Source organism: Canis aureus, chromosome 31, assembly GCF_053574225.1.
Source record: "Canis aureus isolate CA01 chromosome 31, VMU_Caureus_v.1.0, whole genome shotgun sequence".
Lineage (NCBI taxonomy): Eukaryota > Metazoa > Chordata > Mammalia > Carnivora > Canidae > Canis > Canis aureus.
The window spans coordinates 41,231,101-41,252,750 of NC_135641.1; the positions used below are offsets into that span (position 1 = coordinate 41,231,101).

Below are 21,650 nucleotides of genomic sequence, written 5' to 3' on the forward strand. Positions count from 1 at the left end.
ACCTAAAAACCTGATCCCCTTCCACAGATCCTCCTATCACACGATGATACTTAGAGAAAAAACATCACCATCCTTTGAAAAAACAGTATTGCAACATTCTTGAAAATAAAGTACATTTCTGGAGACTTTTCTGTAAAAGCTAGTGGTAAAAACAGAGTAATTAGTTGCTATTTACTGGCCACCGTTAATGGACAGATATAATCGTGGGATACTTATACCATATCAACTTCTAGATACCTATCATATGCAGCATTTTCCATCATCACCATATAAGACGGATCTCTTTTCCTTTGTGGACAGACTTTATAAGTGTAAAGTGCTGACTCCTGATTTAAACTATTAACATTCTTTGAATTGTGAGACAAGAAGAATAACTCCTCTATGGCCCATACAACTGTACATCCTCAACTACCTCAAATTTTTATTCTTTCGCCAGGATCTTCCATTCATCCCAGCAGTAGCCATCCTGCCAACCTGGCTGTTAGGAGCCTCTGTCGCTCATGTTTCTCTAGCCTGATAAATGTGGGTTTTGTGACTCCCAAGAATCGATTCTTAAAGACCCAGAATGAACTTGACTGAGTCCAGATCTCCCGAGATCACAAACTGCAGTCAGGCAGCCTTTGGTAGGCCCTGTCCCTGCCTCTTTTCCCCTGCTCTGTTTTCCATGTAGATTTTTGGTGCTGTTTTTTTGTTTGTTTGTTTGTTTTTTGTTTTGTGAACATGCAGGACCCAGTCTACCTGAGTATAGTCTGAATTTGTAAACAAAGGTCCAGTGATTGAACAGTGAAATTCCTCCTAGGAACCTCTGTGAGTGAAGAGCTAGGTAAAGGGAAGCTGAGAAGCGATCTCAGTGCTAAGGAGAAGTAGGAAGTGATGAGGACTGAATTGGACAGCACCCACACCTCCTCATTGCTCTCATCTTTATCTGGTTACCGCCTTAAAGGTATGCAGCTGTCACTAGAACTTCTAATTGTTAAGAGAGACCTGACATTCATTTTTCTAAATGAGAGCTCTCCAGAACTTTAAGCATTGGCTTGATCTTTAACTTTTTATTTCAGAAAATCTCAGATGCAGTCAAAAGTGGACAGTAACTGATGGATTCTCATAGACCCGTCACCCAACCTCTTAATTTCCTTGCTGCACCCACCTACCCTCCCTGCCCCCGCTGCTATGTTGAAGTCCAGACATTCTAATAGTTCATCTGCGCACCACATTACCATCATCACGTGCCCATCCAAAATAAGCAAAAAGGATACATTCCTTCATGTCTTTAAAATTCAGGGACTGTTTCCATTTCTTCAACTGTCCTAAAAATGAAAGCTTTGTTTCTTCAGATTGTTGTAATTGAAATTCAGACTTGGTCTGAATATTCTATTTGGCTGGTATCTCATGAATTTCTTTTAATCTGTAGGTTTTCCCTCCCTTTCTTTCCTGTCCTTTTGCAATTTATTTCTTGGAATAATTTTTTTTTTTTTTTTGGTCCTGTAGATTTTTCCACACTATGAATTAGGCTGACTGCATCCCTATAGTTTGACTTAATAGGTTCTCTTTGTGTTTTCTATATAGTAGCAAAGAGGCTTAATCTGATACAGGTTCAGTTTTTTTCTGGCAAGGGTTTTATAGATCGTGGCATTGTCTTTCATTAGGAGTACATAATGTCTGCTTATATTTTTCTGTACTGACCATTGCCTATGTCCTTCCATTCATGCAGGGATGGCTGTGATATTTTAAAACACTGTATTTCTTCCCTCTCCCCAATGCATATCTTGGGCCAGATGTAACCTATGAGCCACCAGCTATAGAATCCAGCCAATCTATTAAAGTTTAGGCAGAAATTCTGCCCATGTCTGGAATGTTCTGTGATTCATTTTAAGTAACTTATTCCTAGTGAGCCTGTCCTGATACAAAGAAATGATCTTTGCCAAGTCAACCATTTGCTTTTATATTCTCCTGTTCCTACTTACAGTGAATGCAAAAAAGGGACTTTTATTTTCATCAGGTTGGGTGAAGAGCATCCTGATAAGTATCCTTTGTTTGGACCAAATGTCATCATTGTGCCTTCCCACAAGGCAAACAAGTCAAATTTCCAGTACATATGTGTCTTACCCTTTAAGATAGAAATAGGCATTAGAACTTTTAATGTACACGACCTCTGTAAATCCCTTGTGACAGACCTTGAGGAGAAATCCTAATTAGGTCCTGTTTTCCATAATGTTATCTTTAGCTGTTGTTTATGTTCGTTGGGTAGGGAGAGGGGAGATGGATTGTGGGTATTCAGAGAATAAGGACAGTAGGCCGTGGAGTATAGCAGTTAGATTTCCGTGACTGTGTTCACTTGAGGCAACTCTCTAACTATGTGGGAAGTTTACTTGTTCTCTTGATTCTGAGTTTTCTTCTATCTTTTTAGCGGGACCTCAAGAGTTAAGGGCTTGATATATTTACCAACTCCGATTAGCTTCATCCTTACATCTTGTTTAGGCAGCAAAAGTTTCTATGTTGTCTTTTTAAAAGAGTAGGTTTTCAAGTTGTTGTTTTTTTTTAAATGCTCAATATTTTTAAAAATGGAGAAACAGAAAGGAAGAAGATAAAAATCAACATAACCCTATTTTATGCTATTTGAAAGAAGTATCGTTTTATAATAGCGTGTTACGTGCTTTTCCTTCATAGCTCCTCTGGAGAAATCGGGCCCATATGTTCAGCATTGAGCCAGGCATTTTAATGCGCAGAGTACACATCTTTAATCTCGGCGCCAGGTGCAAAACTAAAACGTTCACATGGATAAACTGTACCTGAACATTGTTTTTCTTGAGTTCGAGGCACACTTGGCAGTAGCAAGCATGTTTCTGGGTGTGAAACATCTATATTCCTACTTAAATATCTTCAATGTTCGAAAAAGTTTAAAGATGCTATCTATTCTACCCCAGGGTTTATACTTCTCTCTCCAGTTTGTAGACTCCTTTCACTGCTTCTTGTCTCTTCTCAGCCAACCCTTAACTATTTTTCATCCTCCTTCCCACCAAGTCAACTGGAGAGTGGCTCAATGGTTTTATTTATTTATTTATTTTTAAAGATTTTATTTATTTATTCATAGAGACACAGCTAGAGAGAGAGAGGCAGAGACACAGGCAGGGGGAGAAGCAGGCTCCATGCACGGAGCCCGATGTGGGACTCGATCCCGGGTCTCCAGGATCACACCCCAGGCTGCAGGCAGCACCAAAGTGCTGCGCCACCGGCGCTGCCCGGCTCAATGGTTTTAGAATGTATATTTGAAGACCAGTTTGGGGATAAGCTTGCTTGCTTGCTTGCATTTATTTATTTCAGAGAGGCAAACAGGGCTGCAGGAGCAGAGGGAGAAGAAGAGAGAAACTCCAGCCGACTCTGAGCTGAGTGCAGAGCCTGACAATGGGGCTCAACCTAAGCCAAAACCGGGAGTCAGGAGTCGGGCACCCTGAGGATATTTTCTCATTCAGCCTATTGTTTTCCAGTCAGTAGACCTTGCCTGTCTTAATTGGGGGCTGAGAGTTCTGACACTTAGTGGAAGGAGAGGCACATTCCCTGCTCGGGTGATTATCTCCTGGAGGTGCTGGCCGTAGTTAGGTCAGGACAAGACCAGTAGATAAGAAGAAAAGAACCATGGTGTGTGCTACATAAATTCTCTTCCTTGGAAAGCCCTGGCGTAAACCTGAGCTAAAAACTCTGGTCTTCTAGGATGGGCCACTGCCACTGACTGTCTTTATCTGTTTGTTTTCAGGGTATATGCCATGTACAATTCCGTAAAGGGATCCTGCTCCGAGCCAGTTAGCTTCACCACCCACAGCTGTGCACCTGAGTGTCCCTTCCCACCTAAGCTGGCACACAGGAGCAAAAGTTCACTAACCTTGCAGTGGAAGGTGGGTAGCTCAGTGCCGGGAACAGTCTGAAGTCTAGCCATTGGAAACGTTTTTATTTAGCACTACTCCAGTCTGGTGATAGTGTTTGATTTTTCTACATAGTAACTACGTGAAACAAAATGTTGTGATATTGAATATATGTCGATACGTATGTATGCATGTCTTTTATATGTCTATAAAAATTGGGCAAAGTGATAGGTAGAAGTGCAAAAAGTTTTAGCTCTCTCTGCAGAGGTAAATCTTTTAGGTTCATAAGCAATACTTTATAGTATTAAGTACATATATACTTGATACCTGAATTTCATCACTTTACAGTGGTTTTGCTTATTCAACAAACATTTGAAGACTTCAATAAAAAGGTTTTATAAAGAGAGATTTAGAATAAGTCAGGTTTTGGCTCCTTTGGCTTCTTTCAGTGGCGACTCTGAAATGTTCAATATTTAAAACTGCCTAGAATGTTTAGTGTTCTAAACTATATTAAGGCTTCACTAACTTTTACTGATTAGGCCTTAGATCACTTAGGGTTACTAATTATTTTTTGAAGTCTAAAATATATAGTAGTTTTCATAAAATACAATTTACTGGCTACAAATAACTCTTGCCAAAGAGCAGTCCTTACGCTGTATCATTAGCTTATCAGTCACAGTTTGTATGTTCGCAAAAAGAGTTGAATCTTGTTATCAATACCTATCATAATTATTTCTCTATGTTTATATATTTTTTAAAGATTTTAAAAATTAAAAAAAATAAAAAGATTTTTTTATTTGACAGAGCATAAGTTGGGGAGGGGGGTGGCGGCAGGCAGAGGGAGGGGGAGAAGCAGGCTCCCCACCCAGCAGGGAGCCCGAAGTGGGACTCGATCCCAGGACCCTGGGGTCATGATCTGAGCTGAAGGTAGATGCTCAACCGCTGAGCCACCCAGGCACCCATCTATGTTTATATTTTAAAATATAGTTTAAGATGTGAAATTTTTAGAGGTAGAGATAAAGATTTGTGGGGTTTGGGGAATACACTAATGTGTAAAAATAATAAGATGGTTAGGGAGATCTAGTATTGGTGAAGCTGTATGTTGTTCTTTGGTTCCTAGTCCAGGAGGTTGAATTTATCCCGGGCGTCCATAGAAGCCCTTGAGAGCAGTGGTTAGCAATAAAGCACGGGCTTCTGGAGACCCCTCTCGTGTGGGCAGCTGCGTTCTCATAGCCACTGGCCAACATGGAGTGTGTTACTTGGCAAAGGCAGAGCTTAGACTGGCTTAGAATCTGAACTATTTTATTTTCCTTCCTGGCTTCCAGGGATAATCCAGGTCAGTGATTCCCTACCTTTTCAGAGTTGTAACACCCAACTGGTCATCATTGTTTAAGTCCTTGGAGATACACATCCATTTTAAAACATGTTCTCTATTTGCACATATACATACATAAACATATCTTTTTTTTCTAAAGGAAAGAATTAAAATTCACTTTGTTTGGAAAATCTAAGAAATCTTAAGATTACCCGAGGGACCCCGGGGTCTTATAAACCTAAAGTTGGGAATCACTGATACATACTGTGCTTGAAACCTGGGTGTAATTCAGGTCTTAGGCAGACCAGCGACTTCAAGGGAAAAGTTGGCTTATCAGGAGAAAAATATTTCACATTTTCTTTCTCCCTTTATTGAATTGTGAATCGGAAACATACTCTTGTTCCATTAAGTCATGTACAAATTTGAAAGTTCTGGATTTGGTTCCATTTGCATTTCAATGTCCTTTTAGAACGGATTTCATGATCACAGTGCTCCAGCTGGGGGCACAAGGACAGGAAGACAGGGCTCCGACTGCCCACCTGTCCTTGAACCCACAAACACACACAGAGCTCGAGATCTTCGAACTCCTTGTTAGTCAGCAGTAGGAGAGAGGGCAATACAAATCCCAAAGCCAGGGTTTCCACCCTCAAGGAATTAAGAGCTTGGCGGTGGGGCAGGATATCATAGAAGAAACTACTGAAAGAACAGTTTCTCTAGAGAAATTTATCAACACCATAAACATAGTTCTTACTCCAGAAATGGGTTCTCATCTAAAATTTTGTGTCTATTATTTAGAACCTCAGGGGTATCCCCGTCTCCCAAACCAAAGGGAGCCCACAAAAGCCTGAAATTACAGTTCAGTAGAACATAGAGCACTCCCCAGAAATCTGGGCTTGACACTCCGAGATGATATGACCCAGAAGGTGAAAGGAGGGAGAAGAGTCTCTTCACAAATGTAACTAGTATTTACTGGGCCCTTGATGATGATTTATTATTAACAAAAATAAAACAACTGCTATTGTTTCCCGGGTGCTTCCCTGGCGCCCAGCAGTTGAGTAGGTGATTTTTATATATTCTATTCTCCCAATTACTTATCACACCCATTTATTCTTGGAACACAAAATTAAACAGTGATATTGAGTGACGGACAAAGGACCTTACGTGACAAACAGCCAGACGGGGCTTTCGATGCAGCTCTGCTGCCCCGGCTGCCTTTGCCAGGGGCCAGGACAGCGCAGTGTGTGGGGCTCCTGCTGCTTCCTGGGGAGGGGCCCAGCTGTCACATTGTGGGGTGGGAGACCTGGTCTGCGCCTTCCAGCTGCCCCCTCCCTCCTTCCATCTTACTGCCCCCCGTACAGTGAGGGACCCTAAGGCAGCGCCCCCTTCCAGGAGGCGGGGCTGACCCTGCCAGGCACTCTTCTCCGTCTTCTCCACTCCCCTTCCCGTAGTCCAAGGCCTGTTTTCTCAGTGAAATAGATCTCTGCGTGCTTCTAAGAGGAAAGCAAATGATGAAACTTCTTTTTGCTAACATGTGAAGGGCTAATTGCTCCTGGTAATCTCCTGGGGGAATTTTTTTTTTTTTTTAAGGGAAATCTCAAAGGCACAGAAGACTTTTTAATCTTAAGCACTTAAAAAAAAAAAAAAATATGGAGGAAGTTACAAAAAATACATACTCTTAACCCTGAACCTGGCTGGGTCAGGTTTACCCACCAGACTCCAAGCAGCATCTACATTTCTCAGCTGCCTTTTTTCTCCCTCCCTCTGTTCTTAAAGTACCTCTTGAAAGTCTTCTCCCCGAGGAAGTAGGGCACCATGAGGGTGTAAAGGTCGAGGTGGAGGGGAAAGGAGGTTTGGGTCTTTGTGGGGCATGATTTATTATTAGTGGGGCTTTCTCTATCGTTGGATTATATTAAAATTCATTTGTAGGATACTGTTTCCCAAGGAAACACTGGAGCCACCAGGGTTATCTGCCCGAGGGGAGAGCACAGGGCTAGCATAGATACTGTCTTTGAGCCGAGTTGAGAGCTCATAATTTTGTCTGTGAACTGCTTTCTCTAATCTCTTCTTACTTTATTTTTTTTCTATTTTTAGGCACCAATTGATAATGGTTCAAAAATCACCAACTACCTTTTAGAATGGGATGAGGTAAGCATATTTTCATATCCATCCATCTAAAACAGCATTTCAAAAATAAAATTGCTGAACAAATGCCATTTTATTCTTTAAGATATGCTAAACACATGGGGAAGAAAAAAAGCATAAGTAGAAAAAAAAAATGGAAACCTATGGTATTGACCGTGGAAAAGGCAGACAGACTAAAGTAGTGTAATGAATTGTATTAAGTGGCATTAAATGTATTTACTTGGCTTATTTGCAAGAAATGCTACTGAAAGAAAAGACAAGGTCTGACCTCTTGGGGAGTCCCCAGAGCCTGGCCAGCCATCAATTTGTATGAAGAATCGAGTGCTTTGTTATCTTGACTGCTCAGGGCCATTCTGCATAGATGGCGTTGATAAGGTAAAGCACACGCCTTGGGCAGCGTGTAATTTGTTTCTTCGTGTTGAAGCCACGGATGTACTTTGGTGGTTCACTGTTGGGCGTTCTCTGGGGGTGGGGGGTGGGGGGGTTGGAGCCCTGCCCGGAGGTCTCACTCTACCATGGGGGGGTGTGATCACCCTGCCCACTAGACCGCCCTATAACAGGCGCCCCCTCTGCTGTTTCCGTCACCAGGGGCCCTAGCGTGGTATCTGTGGTGAAGCTGCCTTATTCTCGAGCCCTCTCTGCTGAATGGGTGACCTTGTGCCTTTCTGGCCTTGCTAACACCACCCACAGAATCGCAGGCAGGAAATAACTGGGTGCAAAAAGAAGCCTTTCGTTTCTAAAAGGGAACTGTGCTTTTTATTTCTATAGATGTTAATTCTATTCATTCACTTGCCCTTGCGCTAGTCTTTCTGTGAGTGAGCAAACAGACGCAGGATTTCAAGAGAAGGAAATGTGGGATTGGAATGTGGAAATGGGAGTTAACTAGTCTCTGTGACTTGAATCGAGGGAGATTTTAAAGATCCAGAATGCAGACTTAGGCAAAAAGTGACTTGTCGAGTGTGGAGAAAAATATTTTCACCAAATGTAAAATGAAATTGGACAAAACCCTCAGGGTGAAATTTTGATGTGAAAAGGGGGGCCCTTCATCACTTTCTGTGTTAGCGTGTTTTCCCATCTGGGTTGCATCTGAAAGCTGGAGTTCCAAGTTACCAAAGACAACGACCTATTGTTCTGGGGATCCCTGTGATTAGGTCCTACGTGCAGATTGGTGACATCTTACACCTGACCGGCAGATTTTACAGATTTAGGTGGGTTTCATTTTAAGATGATTTGACTGGAAAGCAAACCCACCCCTCTGGCCCTCGTGGAAAGAGATTTCTATAGGCCATCCAGAAGGTCGGAAAGGAGGAGCCTGGCTGCCCTGTGAGCACGTGGCACCATCTTACTATACCCTCTTCCTCCTAAGGACAAGTGAATGTTGACTGAAGATGTTTTTAAGCATGTGTTGGTTTGTGGCACTGACCTGCCTGGCACTGACCTTTCTCATATCTTGAGGTTTTATATCAAGATAGAGTTTACCACCAGAGAGGAAGCATTTTTCCTTTCAGATCTCCTCTCTGAGCTCTGCATGTGTGTGTGGTGTGTGTCCTATGTTTTTTGTTTTTTGTTTTTTGGCCTGTGGCCTTGTAAGTTAAGTAAGGTCAGAGAAGTTGAGTATTTGAATGAGAAACCTCCAAGGAAAACCCAGGTGCTACAGGAAATGGTAATGGTGACTCAGTTGTTGGCCTCCTTCCCTTTGAATTTGGATTGAAAGTGTCCTGGCAGGATGCGTGGAGGGAATAAGCTACAGCCTCGGATGAAACGGGAAGCTTTGTCTAATGACCATGTGTAATCAGTAGCACCCACTATAGGCTGGTGACCGCACAATGTTAAATGGTTCATTTTGGGCCTTCTCCTGCCTTTTCCCTGCTTGCTCTCTTCCCATCCTTTCTTTGCTCCCATCTTAATTCTTCAGCCTTCCCCTTCCTCTTCATCTTCTCTCCCACCTTCTAACTTCCGCTGGTGTCGGCTCTCTTGAGCTTTACCAAAGACTCCAGGTGAGTGGACTCTCCCCAGCTATGGGCATTTTGCTAACGTAGGAATCCTTTGGTATCGTGGGGCTTAATATTCACCTCGTCGAAAAACTTCTGGACCCCAAAGTCTATGTAACTGCTCCCTGACCTTCAGTACCGTGAGCTCCCTGGGAGGACAGTATGTTTGAAAGGACACCACCATTAGGAGCTGTGGGTTCTGTTCCAGTTTTTATATGAGCAGCTTGCCCCATGCAGTCCTCAGTTTATCCATTAGCTCATGTGTGTTTACATCATCGATGCTCTCTCAAAACTCCTTATTTAAGATTGTCCCTTGTGATCACAGTATGTTTTAGGATCCTTTTCACTGCTGTTTGGCATGTTCGTTTATTAAATATTTCAGCATTTGTGGAGCGTACCCTCAGTGCCTCAACACTTTATGTACACCGTCCTGTGAGGGATCCGTGACCTAGGGAAGGTAATGTTCTTACTCTGAGAGCTGGAAAAATAATGGAATGCTGTCCTCTTGTGTTTTTATTAAACAGCCATAAATAAAACAAACCTAACCACATGCTTCTCAGATTTTTCCATCCCGTAGCCTCTTTGCTTGATACTGTGCTTCTTCCTTTTTAGTCCCTCTAAAAAAGATTTTAAAATGGTTATCATTGGGTTTCCTGGCAGGAAAAATAGAAGCGATAGTAACCAATTCGTTCCTGCCTGTTCTATCATTTCAGAAGTTAAGTTTCTAAACTGAACAATCTAACAGTTTGTGTTTCTAAATTCGGGGCTAGGTTAGGGATCCGTAGTCCTCCTGAGGCAGCTCACTGGGGTTGGATTTTGCATCCCGCATTCCCATGCTACTCAAGCCGTGACTTCACGAAGGAAGAAAATCAAATGCACAAACAGAGAACAACATCCGACCCCTGGGAGGTATGAACATGTGAGACTCAGGCTGTCGCTGCAAAACCTTCTCCTGGTAGTCTCTCGAGTCAAGTATGCCTGGTATAACAGGGACTCTTTCTAGAATCCACCCCAGTGGAGTGTGGTGTGGGGCAACAGAATTGGAGGGGCGGGGGTTGCTGCAGTCACTCCCCTCCCCACAGCCAACCCTCTCCAGGGCCAGAGCTCTTCTCTCCCAGGGCACCTGTCCCAGCCACACACCCATATGCTGTTGTCCAAGGAGCTGTCTAAACAAACTCAAAGGGCAGGAGAACAGTCAGGTACACAGAGGAGTAGATCCCTACCTGAGAAGGGGACGGGTACCACTCAGAGTCCTGAAGAAGGTTCTGTTCGGGAGTAGCTCTCTGCCCCGTTCCTGCTCTGACACCTGCTCTGAGAATCACAGCTTGGAGTGAGATGGCCCCATCCATGTGCGAGTGGTGTCCTCCTATTTTTTTTCTTTTTATAGTATTCCAGCACTGGTTGGAGTTCCCAGGATACTTTATTCTTTTGTTCAGTTTTTAATCACCATCCCAATAAAACCTGCTCGTCTCTAAGAGCAGATGTGGCCCCAATGGGCAAGAGAAAACAGAAACCTGTTAGCACTCAGAGGGAAGCGGACTCTCTCCCCTAAACTCATGGTCATTGATGCCGCATCATGGGTCCAAGAATTCACTTGGAAATTACCAATAGTTCTGCAAGAGATCTAGCTGCCTACTTTCCTCCTCTGTTAATAATTATACCTACACAGGCCCTTAGGCTTTAAGTCGGTGTGGGAAGTGACTCTGACAGGGAGATGGTAATGAGCCACTAAAAATGGAACACACGGGTGTCACTGGCATCTCGGCTGCAGCCATCAGTTTCCATCTTCCACTGAAACAGGTCAGTTTTCATAACGAGGAAAGGTACGCACTAGCCTGCCCCCATCCCCTACTGTGGCAACCGAGGGGAGTAGCAGTGTTCCCCGCTGTGGGACCTGAGGGCTGACCTTGCAGTTTCGTAGGTCCCCCGCCCCTGTGCTCCCCTCCAGGAGCTTCCCATCAAAAGGCAGAAAGCCACTTTCAAGGTGGTTCAAGGCACTGGACGAGCCTTCGTTATAGCTTAACCCCGACCTGCTCCCGGTGTGGTCCCTACACTCCCCCCCTCCCTCATGTTTGCATCGTCGTTTACAAGTCACCGTCATTGTGAAGGCTGGCAGAAAGCAGGCCGAAGCCCCACGAGGGTTTCTCTCTTCTGCAAGCTCTGAGTATTCCACGTAGCGCTGGCTTTAAAGGGACGGCAAGAAACTTACTGTCATGAATTCAGTTTAGTTTGATCCACAATTATGAACAGGAGAAAAGTTTTTCTTTTACCTTTTTAATAGCAAAACAAGGCTTAGATGCTAGATTTCTCAAGGTAGAATGTTCTTGCCCACAAGGCAGAGATTGGGAAGAGGAGCCAGGGCGTGCAGCTCACTACCCCTTTCGGGTGCCAGCCCTGACCTGCCCATATCTCCTCCTTGGGCTCTGGCTTGAGCTGACCTGGCTCCTCCTGCTGCCTCCTCCACTGGTTGACCCTGAGGCGTCTGCTAGGGGTAGGAGTTTTTCCCTAGAAGCAGCTGGGAAGGAGGGATTGAGGACACACATATCTCTAGGGCAGGGAGGAGCTTTTACGAAGAAAAGAATTAGCAAGCTTGCCTTGCCTTGCACTTCAGTGCCTGGCCAGTGTGTGGTTCTCGGGAATGGTGATCTGGCCTTTTTGGGGGGGAAACTTGAATAAAAGAGCAAACTTCACGTCAGGTTAGGAACTTCTCTTCCATTTTAGGAACCATAAATTCTGTAAAGGAAACCCACCGAGAGTCTTACTCTTAGAGAGCCATACCGAAGTCCAGGGGGTGCCACTGCAGCTGGTGCCTCAGAGCGAATGCAGGTCTCCCACGGTCTTGCAGTGATTGCGTGACACGGACTCAATATTGATGCTGTGTCAGTCCCATGGTGTCCACCTGAAGGGACCTGGATTAATAGTCTCGGCTTTGCCTGTAACCAGCCAAGCAAGTCACTTAGCCCCCAAGCCTCGGCTCCCCCTCTTGAAATCAGCCTGCACCTCCCAGGCGGGTTGGGTGAGCCCGGGCCATAGCAGATGCCACCTATGTAAACACGCATTAGGGTCGGGGGTAGGAGAAGTCGGCCACGATGAGAAGACTGTGACATTCTTCTGTGGAACTTTGACAGAGGGACTCTAAATGTCTCTGGCTTGCACTAAACAAACACGGATGTCCACGCTATATATAGATGTTAATTTGCCATTAGCTTGGCTTCCGGACGTGACATGGAGGAGACATACGAGAGAACCAGAAAAATAGCTTTGTGGGAATGTGACTAGTACAGTTCCCAAGAATCTTTCTCACATGTGACTCAGCTAGCCCGAATAGGAATTTCACATCTGGCTGTTGCGGTGACTAAGGAGCCAACACAGCTGTAAAACACAGGCAACGAAGAATGACATAAATGCCACGGAAGTCGAGGAAACTATCATTTGAAGTGGGAAGAGCAGAAAAGGCCAGTGGTAGGTAGGGCCCCTGAAGGCCCTGGGGACCCGTGAGCAAGCCAGACCACGCCCAACGGTCCTCTTGCAGAGACCACGGGGGCCAACAGCAGGCTGTGGGGGGTCGCTTCCCAGACACCTAGTTCGGGAGGAGTCTGCTTAGCTCATTCAGGGGTTGAGCTGGCCCCCAGGAGGTGCTGGGTATCCAGTTGACTAAACAGATTGCTTTTTAGCTTAGGGGTCGCATCGTTCGTATCGATAGTCTTTCAGAGTGCTCCTCGGCACCGGTGAATTTGCCCATGGCCCCTCTGGTGGCACAGCAGTCGTCGTCGGAGGTCCTGAAGCTTCCGCAAGCCGAGTAACTTCCTGGGTCTCCCCCAGTGCGTAAGGAGAGCCCCCCTCCGAGAACACGGCCCCCACTTCCTCCAAGATGCACGCTGCCGTAGGTAGCCTAGCACTGGCCCCCACTTCCTCCAAGATGCACGCTGCCGTAGGTAGCCTAGCACTGGTCCAGCGAGAAAACTGGGAAGGCCTGTGGCACCCCCCAGGCCGTCTCCAACGCCTGACCAAAGTGTGAGGGAAGGTGCCCCGTGCCAGGCCCGGTGCCCTTTTAGTCCTTCTCGGGGGACAGCCTCACGGAGACTGGCGAGCGGGGTCCCGGGGTCCTTGGCGCTTTGTCCATCATGAAGCATCCTTCACAGGAGTGTCTCCAGCCCAATCAGCGCCCCCGCAGAGAGGCCGACTGTTGGCACGTCACAGACCTTCACTGCCACGTCCGAGGGTGGCTTCAGAGGAACAGCTTCCTCCACGAGAGCTTGTTGGAGGGAAGTAGGCCAGCAGGGGCTTGAGAACTCAGGGAGGGTCAGGTACCAAGGGCAGAGCTGAGGTCAAAGGAGCCCTCCGTTTTAGGGACCTCGGCCCCAGACCTGTGTACCCCGGAAGCAGATCCCCCCCCCCCCCCCCCCCGGTTTGTGTCATTTGTCCCATGTATACAGGATGGGTTAGGATGTGTTTGGGTAGCAGACTCTGTGGGCAGCTTCTGGCTGCTTCGAGATGACACATACCCATCTTGGTCCATGGCACCTAATTTATCAACTCCTGTTTTTTGTGCTTGTTGGCTGCCAGCTGGAAGGTGGTCGGTGACCCGTGGTGGGCTGAGTCCATCCCTGCCTTGGTTCACACAGGTAAATACTGCCGGCAGCCTGTTCCACAGTCGCCCCTCCTTGTTTCTTCCTTTCCCTTCTCTGGGCCGGTCTCAACATTCTGGTCTTATCAAAACACTGGACATCAGATGATCCCCCATATTTGGAGGGATGTATAGGAACATTGTGTTGGTTTGTTTGAAATCCAAGGACCTGATGATTATCCGGGATTATTTCAGGGAGCTCAGCCTCTCCTCCTAATGGGGGGGGGGGGGGAATCAAGAGCAAAACACCAGCGTGCCAAAGGATAAAATGCATGCAGTATTTATTTAGTAACATGCAACACAAACTATCCCACCCCCTTTTCTTACCTTTGAAAGTTCCTCTGTGCCGGAGTGCTCAAAAGGAAAGAGCCGTGACCGAGGGGGAGAGTGAGGTTTGGCACCAGGAACCTTTGAATCCACCCAGATGGGGAGCGCCCCCCCCCCGCCCCCGTCCTTGTTAGGAACCCCTCCTTCTATATGGTTATGCTGAACGCATCCATGCTCTTTTACTTCTCAAGCCAACATTTATCTTTGATGTTGCCTAGGGTCGGCCAACGCTAGAACAACTTCTAAATATAGACGTACTAGCAGACGAAATCTTGGAGGCTGGCAGGAGTTCAGTTGGCGAGTGCAACTTTATTTTTTATTTGATTTATCATTGCCATTTCTGACAGATTAAAGTAGACTGTCACAGAGAGTGCCCGGCCCAGCGTCACTCAGCCCATGTCTGGCTCTAGCAGCCCCTGGGCCCTGAGCACAGGACACGCGATAACCAAATTGGTGTAACTTAGTTAGCAGGCAGCTCTGGGCTTGGTGAGAGCAAGCCCGGAAGGCAGCGGGCGTGACTGCAAAAGAACCTGTAAGAGAAGGTCCGTGGAAGGAGGCCACAGATCAAGACACCGTGGGGAGAGTTCCCGTGACCGGAGGGCGGTGGTTCACGGTGGGTTCCAACGCCAACGCCCTGGTGGTGGCCATCCGGACCTCCTTGTGCCAGGAATGAAGCTGTCATAAAGAGGAACAGGAAGGGTCCTTTCCAATCTATTAATTAGAAGGCAATTGAAAATATCAGCCAAATTCATCTGTTAGTGCCAGTGTTGGGAATACCAGCTCCCAGGGTTGTTAGTGCCAGGCTAATTGGAAATGTTAGCCAGAGCAACCACATTCCCCACCGTCTACAGAATCACTCTTGGCAGAAAAACACTGTAGCCTGAATTAATTGGATTATGCGCGAGTTCTCTGTACAGAACCGGCCGTGGATCGATGAAGTCCTTAACGGGAAACCAACCCATTTAGGGGATTCGTCTTCCCAAGAACTGAGGACAGCTTGATGAAGACCCATGAGTTAATAAAGGAAGAGAACTGACCTGAAAAACAAGTTCTGTTTTCAGTCTTTTAGTTACGTAGTTTTACAAATTAACACATTGCTTTTTTTTTAATATTTTATTTATTGATTCATAAGAGGCAGAGACACACACACACAAGAAAAAAAAAAAGAGGCAGAGACACAGGCAGAGGGAGAAGCAGGCTCCTCAAGGGGAGCCCGATGTGGGACTTGATCCCAGGACCCCAGGGTCACCCAGACGTCCCTAACACATTTGCTTTCAAACATGGTTTTAACTTTAAAAATTAGTTGCATTTTATGAAATGGATCAAATACTTTTAATATACTTGGATAGCAGTCTTTAAATAAGCAGACCCACCCGTAAATTGATTTCTCCACGGGAACTTTATTTCTTTATGTGTTCGTAACAGACGCCACAGAGAGGCAGAAACCTGGATACACGTGGAGGGTCCTGTGCAAGGTTATTTAATTTGCTCACTCCAGTGGCCTTGAGCCATATCATACCTGAACCATCCCCCAAAGACCGTTGCGTGTCTGTATTTAAAAACCTTCCCACGGTTCTCTACAGCTTTTAGGATAGTGCTATTACATGTAACTCCGTTGGATGAAGTAAGTGCGTAACGGTTTTGGTTGGTTTTTATCATCTAGGAATCTGGTTACATTTTTTAGCTTCTACAAAAATTCTTAAAATCTCTTCAGAGGCCTTACTCTGTTGGCTTTGAGGAAAAAAGTCATGTACTCGGGATACCTGGGTGGCTCAGCAGTTCGGTGCCTGCCTTCGGCTCAAGGCATGACCCTAGGGTCCTGGGATCAAGTCCCACACCGGGCTCCCAGCATGGAGCCTGCTTCTCCCTCTGCCTGTGTCTCTGCCTCTCTCTCTCTCTGTGTCTCTCATGAATAAATAAATAAAATCTTAAAAAAAAGGCATGTACGAAGTGCATGTAGAAAACGGAACCTTGTATTCAGTCAGACGTCAAACACTTCAGTTGTAGTGTGTACACGTCCACTCCCTTACCTGCTAGGTATTTACAGCACGAGAGGAATTTATAAAAGTTTACTGAAAAAGTCACACTCTTCAACATATATGGACATCAAAATAGATGCGTGTGATACTGCGTCACAGATGACCTCAAAACCTAATGGCTGAAAACAATCACTTTCTTGCGCTCGCGGACTCTCGGCCGGGAACTTGGACCCGGGTGCTGGGAGAACGGCTTGTATGTCTTCCACGTGAGCTCCAGGTGGGCGGGGAGGCTCATCGGTGGGGGCCGGACTCTTCGTGCAGAGTCTAGCGGTCACGCTGGCTTGGGCGGAACCTCAGCTGGGGCTGCCTCACGCCACGGCAGCCCTGGGGGAGTCAGAATTGAGAAGGTGAGTGTTGGGGGGCAGGGGGGTAGTCAGAAGCCTCATCACCTCTTCATACCCATGTCTGCAAGTCGCACAGCTTCATTTCTCCTCTACTCTCCATTACAGGTCCGTCCACGCCCACTCAAATTCAAGGGAAAGGACTTTCTTAGTCATGAGAAACCATTACAAATCCTTTTTCTTTGTATGGCACGTACAGAGCGTCCGGGTACTATGCCTGTGGTGATCGCGTACAAGGTCATGGGCTTGGAAAGGCGATAGAGCTCTTGCTCATGCTCCTGCTTCTCTTCCAAGTGTTCTGGAAGCAGGAAAACAACTGTGTGCCCAGAGATGCAGTGGTAGGTAGGCGGGGACTCATCCTTGACCTGAACGTCTGCTAGCCAGCAGGGTGCGGCCCGGGGCACGCAGGCCCTTCTCCGCTAACAGATGGAAGAGATCCCTGCCTGTTCCCTTAGTGATAAGGACAGGGAACCCCCGGGATGAACAGTTCTCCTGCCACGGTGTCACACTTGTAAAGCAGGAGCTTGTGTCCTCTTCCCTTGGTAACTCAGCAGGCAGGCGGTCAGCAAAATGTTTATCGGGGGGTGGGGAGAAGATGATTAGGGAAATACGTTGTGAGTTGATTTAAGAGCTATGAAATTTTTTTCCAAAATCTATAGATTAGAAAGGGGAAAATAAGTGAATAGGAAAAGGGCAGAAAATAAGTTAGGAAAATAGAAACTGTTCTTTAAAAAACATTTGAGGCCTTTTACACTTATAATTTATCTCTGAGTTTTATTTTAAAGAATCACCTGTTTAAGGAGGCATCTCCTTTCCCCCTACTCCTCCCAGCGTTTGAGGGAGGGTCTGTCTCTGCTGTTCAGCCGCGCAGAAGTCCCCGTTCCCGAAGCTTCCCCGTGGTTCCTTCTCCGTCCCTGCCCTTCCTCGGTCCGGCAGGGCGGGTGCAGGTGACCGAGTACTGATGCTCTTCACCGCTCTGCAGGAAGCTTGCAGGACTGGAAGGGCTCTGACGGTTATTATCGGGGCTGGGAACCAAGTGGGCGACCTTCCTGCAAAGTGAGGGTTGTGTTTTGGGGGTGGGCTGCTTGAGGGAGCCCGGCTGGCTGGAATGGAGAGGAGGCCTAGAACATCCCTGGGGCCTAGAACATATCTGATATGCAACGTGCTTCTGGTTTTGTGCTGAGGGGAGGTGGAGGCAAAAGTGAGCAGCTGGGGCCCGGGAGGACCCATGTGCTCAGAAGCCCTGTGTCTGCGCAGCTGGCTGCCTCCCGGGGTGGGGGCTGGGGGTGCTTGTGACCGGGAGCTCAGCACCCGCGCCCTGGCCAGGACCCAACTCCTTTGTCCCAGGGCTGTGGGTGCGGATCCGGGGCACCCAGGCTGCTGTGGGTATGGGCTGATAACAGATGAGCCAGACCCATGGGCCCAGGGGACCGCGAGGAGGAGACTCTGCTGAAAGGAGGGGGACAGTGTAGTGTGCCTTGCAGGTAGCAGCACACCGCGGCTTCACACTCCCGATGTTTCCTCACGTTTAGGAAAGCTGAATCTGGTCCTTGAGCCTAGTTTTGCTGGACAAGCAAGCATCTGGGGGTGCCTGGGTGCTGGGGTGGAAACCAGCCCGGGGGCCCTGAGATCCGCCCTCTGTGGTGTGTGGACGCTGGCGATAGAAACCTGGGCCGGGAGCCCCGTGCCTGGCCCCGTTCCAGAACAACGGTGGGCGTGCGCTCAGAGCCTCCTTTCTGCGCTTTGACTCACTGGGGTGAAGGTTCAGTCCTCGGGAGGCAGGAACTTCATTGCTCATGCCCGGGGGTTCTGATGCTGGCTGCCCGCGTGCTGCCCATCTCCCCGCCACACGTGCAGACGTCGGGAGCTTCTGAGCATCCACGTCTCAGCCCTTCCCTTGTAGACCCGCCAACAGCTAGGCCGAGGGACCCCCCCTCTTTCTCTCTCCTCTGTGTGACATAGCACACGGGGCCTACCGGTGGCAGCTGCCCGGGACAAGGCCAGGGCCGCGGGTGTCCCTGCCGGCTGCGCTTGACCACACTATTGGCAGCAGACCTAAAAAGCGTCGAGTGATGCTCGTTCCTCTTAGGACCGTGTTTTGGTAGGGAACTTTGCGCACGGCTGACCTTAAATGATTAGAAAGTAAGTTTCCAAGGAAAGCTAGTATATCTCAGTAATCCTGTGTAGTTTAAATTAGGCCTTCCTAGAAGGGAGTACCTGCCAGAGATCATAATCTCTCAAAATCATTTGGAGCCACGCTACCTAAAAAATACGGAAGTTAGGATTTTCCATCTGTAAAACTTCACTGACGTGATGCTTAGACATCATGACATACAGTTTCTGCTAAACAAGGATAAACATGTTACTGCCCCCATCAGTCCATCAGAATCCTTCAGCCTTCTAAAACATTACCTTTTTTTTTTTTTAAACCCTACTCCTTTCTATCAACAAGAAAAACTGGATAATATTTCCTTTACAAAAGCCATTTGCAACCTGGAGGCCTCCTTGGTTTACAGAGCAGTTCTCCGCATCACATATTCTCGCCCCGGAGCCCGGAGCTCTGCATGCACCTGCCCCTGCCCCAGAAGCCCAGGGTGACGCTGGCACCCGTGGCATCCCCTGCCTTCCTTTGCTGACCTCGCAGCTGTAGTTCACTTTTGTGCTGCATGGACTTTTGTGAACAATTCTTTTTCCTTCCCAGATACCCTTTTATATTAAACTCCGTGTCACACGTGAGTATTTCCTTTTACTCCCAAACTTCTCTCGTGTCTTGAAATAGTTTGAACCCGCTTCCCCTTGTTTTTACTTTGTTCTCAGTGACTTCTAAACATTTACCAACAAGCTTGCTCCCTTCACGCTGCGAGCTCTTTGTATTCTTGCCCCTCCAGACTCCACAGATACTGTTTCTGAAACTTGGCTCTAAGGTTCCAGCAACTCTGAGTCTGTCCACCTGTTGTTAAGGACTGTGCACATAGTAGGACATCTTGACAGGTATTAAAATGGAAAATTTGGCGTGCTTTATCTAAACAAGTCGGAGCTTATTTAGTAATTGTTCTTGATACTGAAGTAGGAGGGGAAAAATGTTAGCAACATAGGAAAAACGTCTTGAAGGTCACGGAGTGCATCTTCCCCCCAATTCTCCCGTGAGCCCCGGTGCTTTGGCCCCTTTAAAAGAAAAGTCTAGTCCCCATCATCGATCTTCCCCATTCTTTTTTCTCATTTAAGCCACAGACAGTCCGGTTTTTACCATATTAAAGCAAATCAACCTAGCAGGGAACAGACTGACTTTTATTTACTGGCTGTAGTTCTAAGCACCAGAAATGGGCAAAGGAGACCAAACAAAGAAATAGGAAAAATGAGGCATTGAAGGGGAGCCAGCGTCGGGTTTGGAAGGGATGAGGCTTCCGTGGCAGCAGGATGTGCCTTTCTTGCACTGTTTACTCTGAGCTCCGAAATAGAAGAGGAAAGAAGGTAGATCACGCTACAGCGTGAGTTGGGTACAGAGCATAGCGGGGCGTGCACACAGCATAATCAGACCCTGGGTGTGATTATGCAAACGTACGTGTCAACGGTCTTCTCTGAACACCTAGTCTGCAGCAGCCTCAACAGTCATGGTTAACGCAAACACGAGGGCACGACAGGCCAGCTGCCCGGTGACTCTGCGCACGCAGCAGCTGGGGACCGTTAACGCTCTCCTGTTTGCATCTGCCTGGGCTCTGGAACCTTGATCATGTGAACTTTGAATCTTAAAGATTAATAGGACTTCCACTCCCTTCCTGGAAAGGGCACCGCCTTGCCTGTGGAGGGGAGGGCGGGGAATTCGGCTGAGGATGAATGTGTCGGGGTGCTTTTTAACCCGTTCGCCCTCGTGACCCTTCAAGCTCGTTGTATGTTTATTTTATTTTTAATTAAACTTCACCTGGAACGTGTTTTAGTGGTAAGCGTTTGGAGACCCGCTTCAAGGAAGGAAATGCTTAAATTTGCCTAGGAGAAAAATGTGCTTTCATCCTTCTTTATAAAATAAATCGAGAACTTCAAACATGTTTCGGAAGGCCCTGGGCCCAGCCGTTTGACCAGAATGCTAAGATTCACTCAGGGTTAGCCTGTGGTTTTCTTTGCACGAGCATTGATAAAGTACCAGGGATTATGGGCGTGAAATATTTATTGTGTCCCACCGCCGACGTGAGGATCCCACACCTGAGCAGGGTGCAGGGCAGCTGGGGGTTTTTCTTACTTGTAGGTCTATTAACACAACCCTCCAGAGCATTTTCTTTTTACTGCAAAGAATTTGAAGCATCACATGAGGCTAGAAAGGTATTAAAAACACACATCCAGCCTGGTAAGAAACTTAAAGAGTTAGTGCTAATACACAGAGGTGAACTCAGCCGACGTTTCACGCGCTTGCCGGATGTTGAAGTCCCGTCAGCAGTGACTGAGCTCCCTGATTGTCCAAGGCCTGGTCATGAGGGGAGCAGAGAAGGGCAACTGAGTCACAGGCCTGTGACCAGGGTTCAGGGACCAGCCAACAAGCAGGTCCCCATTGCATGGATGCATGTGTTCAGGGATGAGGGACGTGGGGCAAAGTGGGAAAGGAGGGAGGAGACTGGGGAGGCCTTGCTTTCTCAGGCTCACTCAGCCCATTAGACTGAGCCTCGGGTGCTCGGCAATGACTCTGCCTTTCCAGAACTCACCATCCCTGAGATAAGGCTGCAGGCTCACTCTCGGTTGGTCAGACTGGGCAGCTTGACCGACCCAAGAAATTGTGCATTGCCTTATACCTGAGAGGCCCTTTTTTTTGTTTTTTGTTTTAACTTTGTTACCAGAGCCACTTCAGAAAGACCACAAGGATGATGCGGGACTGGTCTGGTCTCCGTCATGGACTTTTCTGTAGTGCCTTCATGTTAAGGATGACGCTGCATTGTCAAGGCCTTCGTGTGCAAACGAACATTCCCCCTAGGAGCTTTCCTCCTCTTGGTTTTGTTCACCCAAACCAGGAAACGAAGCAATATTC

The 21,650-nt window shown here is 47.1% G+C and overlaps 1 protein-coding gene across 1 annotated transcript in view; it reads left to right on the forward strand.

The window, feature by feature from the left end:
* FNDC3B (fibronectin type III domain containing 3B) overlaps nucleotides 1-21,650 on the forward strand; it is a 338,585-nt gene that overhangs the window by 258,330 nt on the left and 58,605 nt on the right. Inside the window, exons 10-11 of the mRNA XM_077880348.1 lie at nucleotides 3,752-3,890; nucleotides 7,264-7,317. Coding sequence (XP_077736474.1) covers nucleotides 3,752-3,890; nucleotides 7,264-7,317 — 193 coding nt within the window. The remainder of the gene's footprint in view (nucleotides 1-3,751; nucleotides 3,891-7,263; nucleotides 7,318-21,650) is intronic.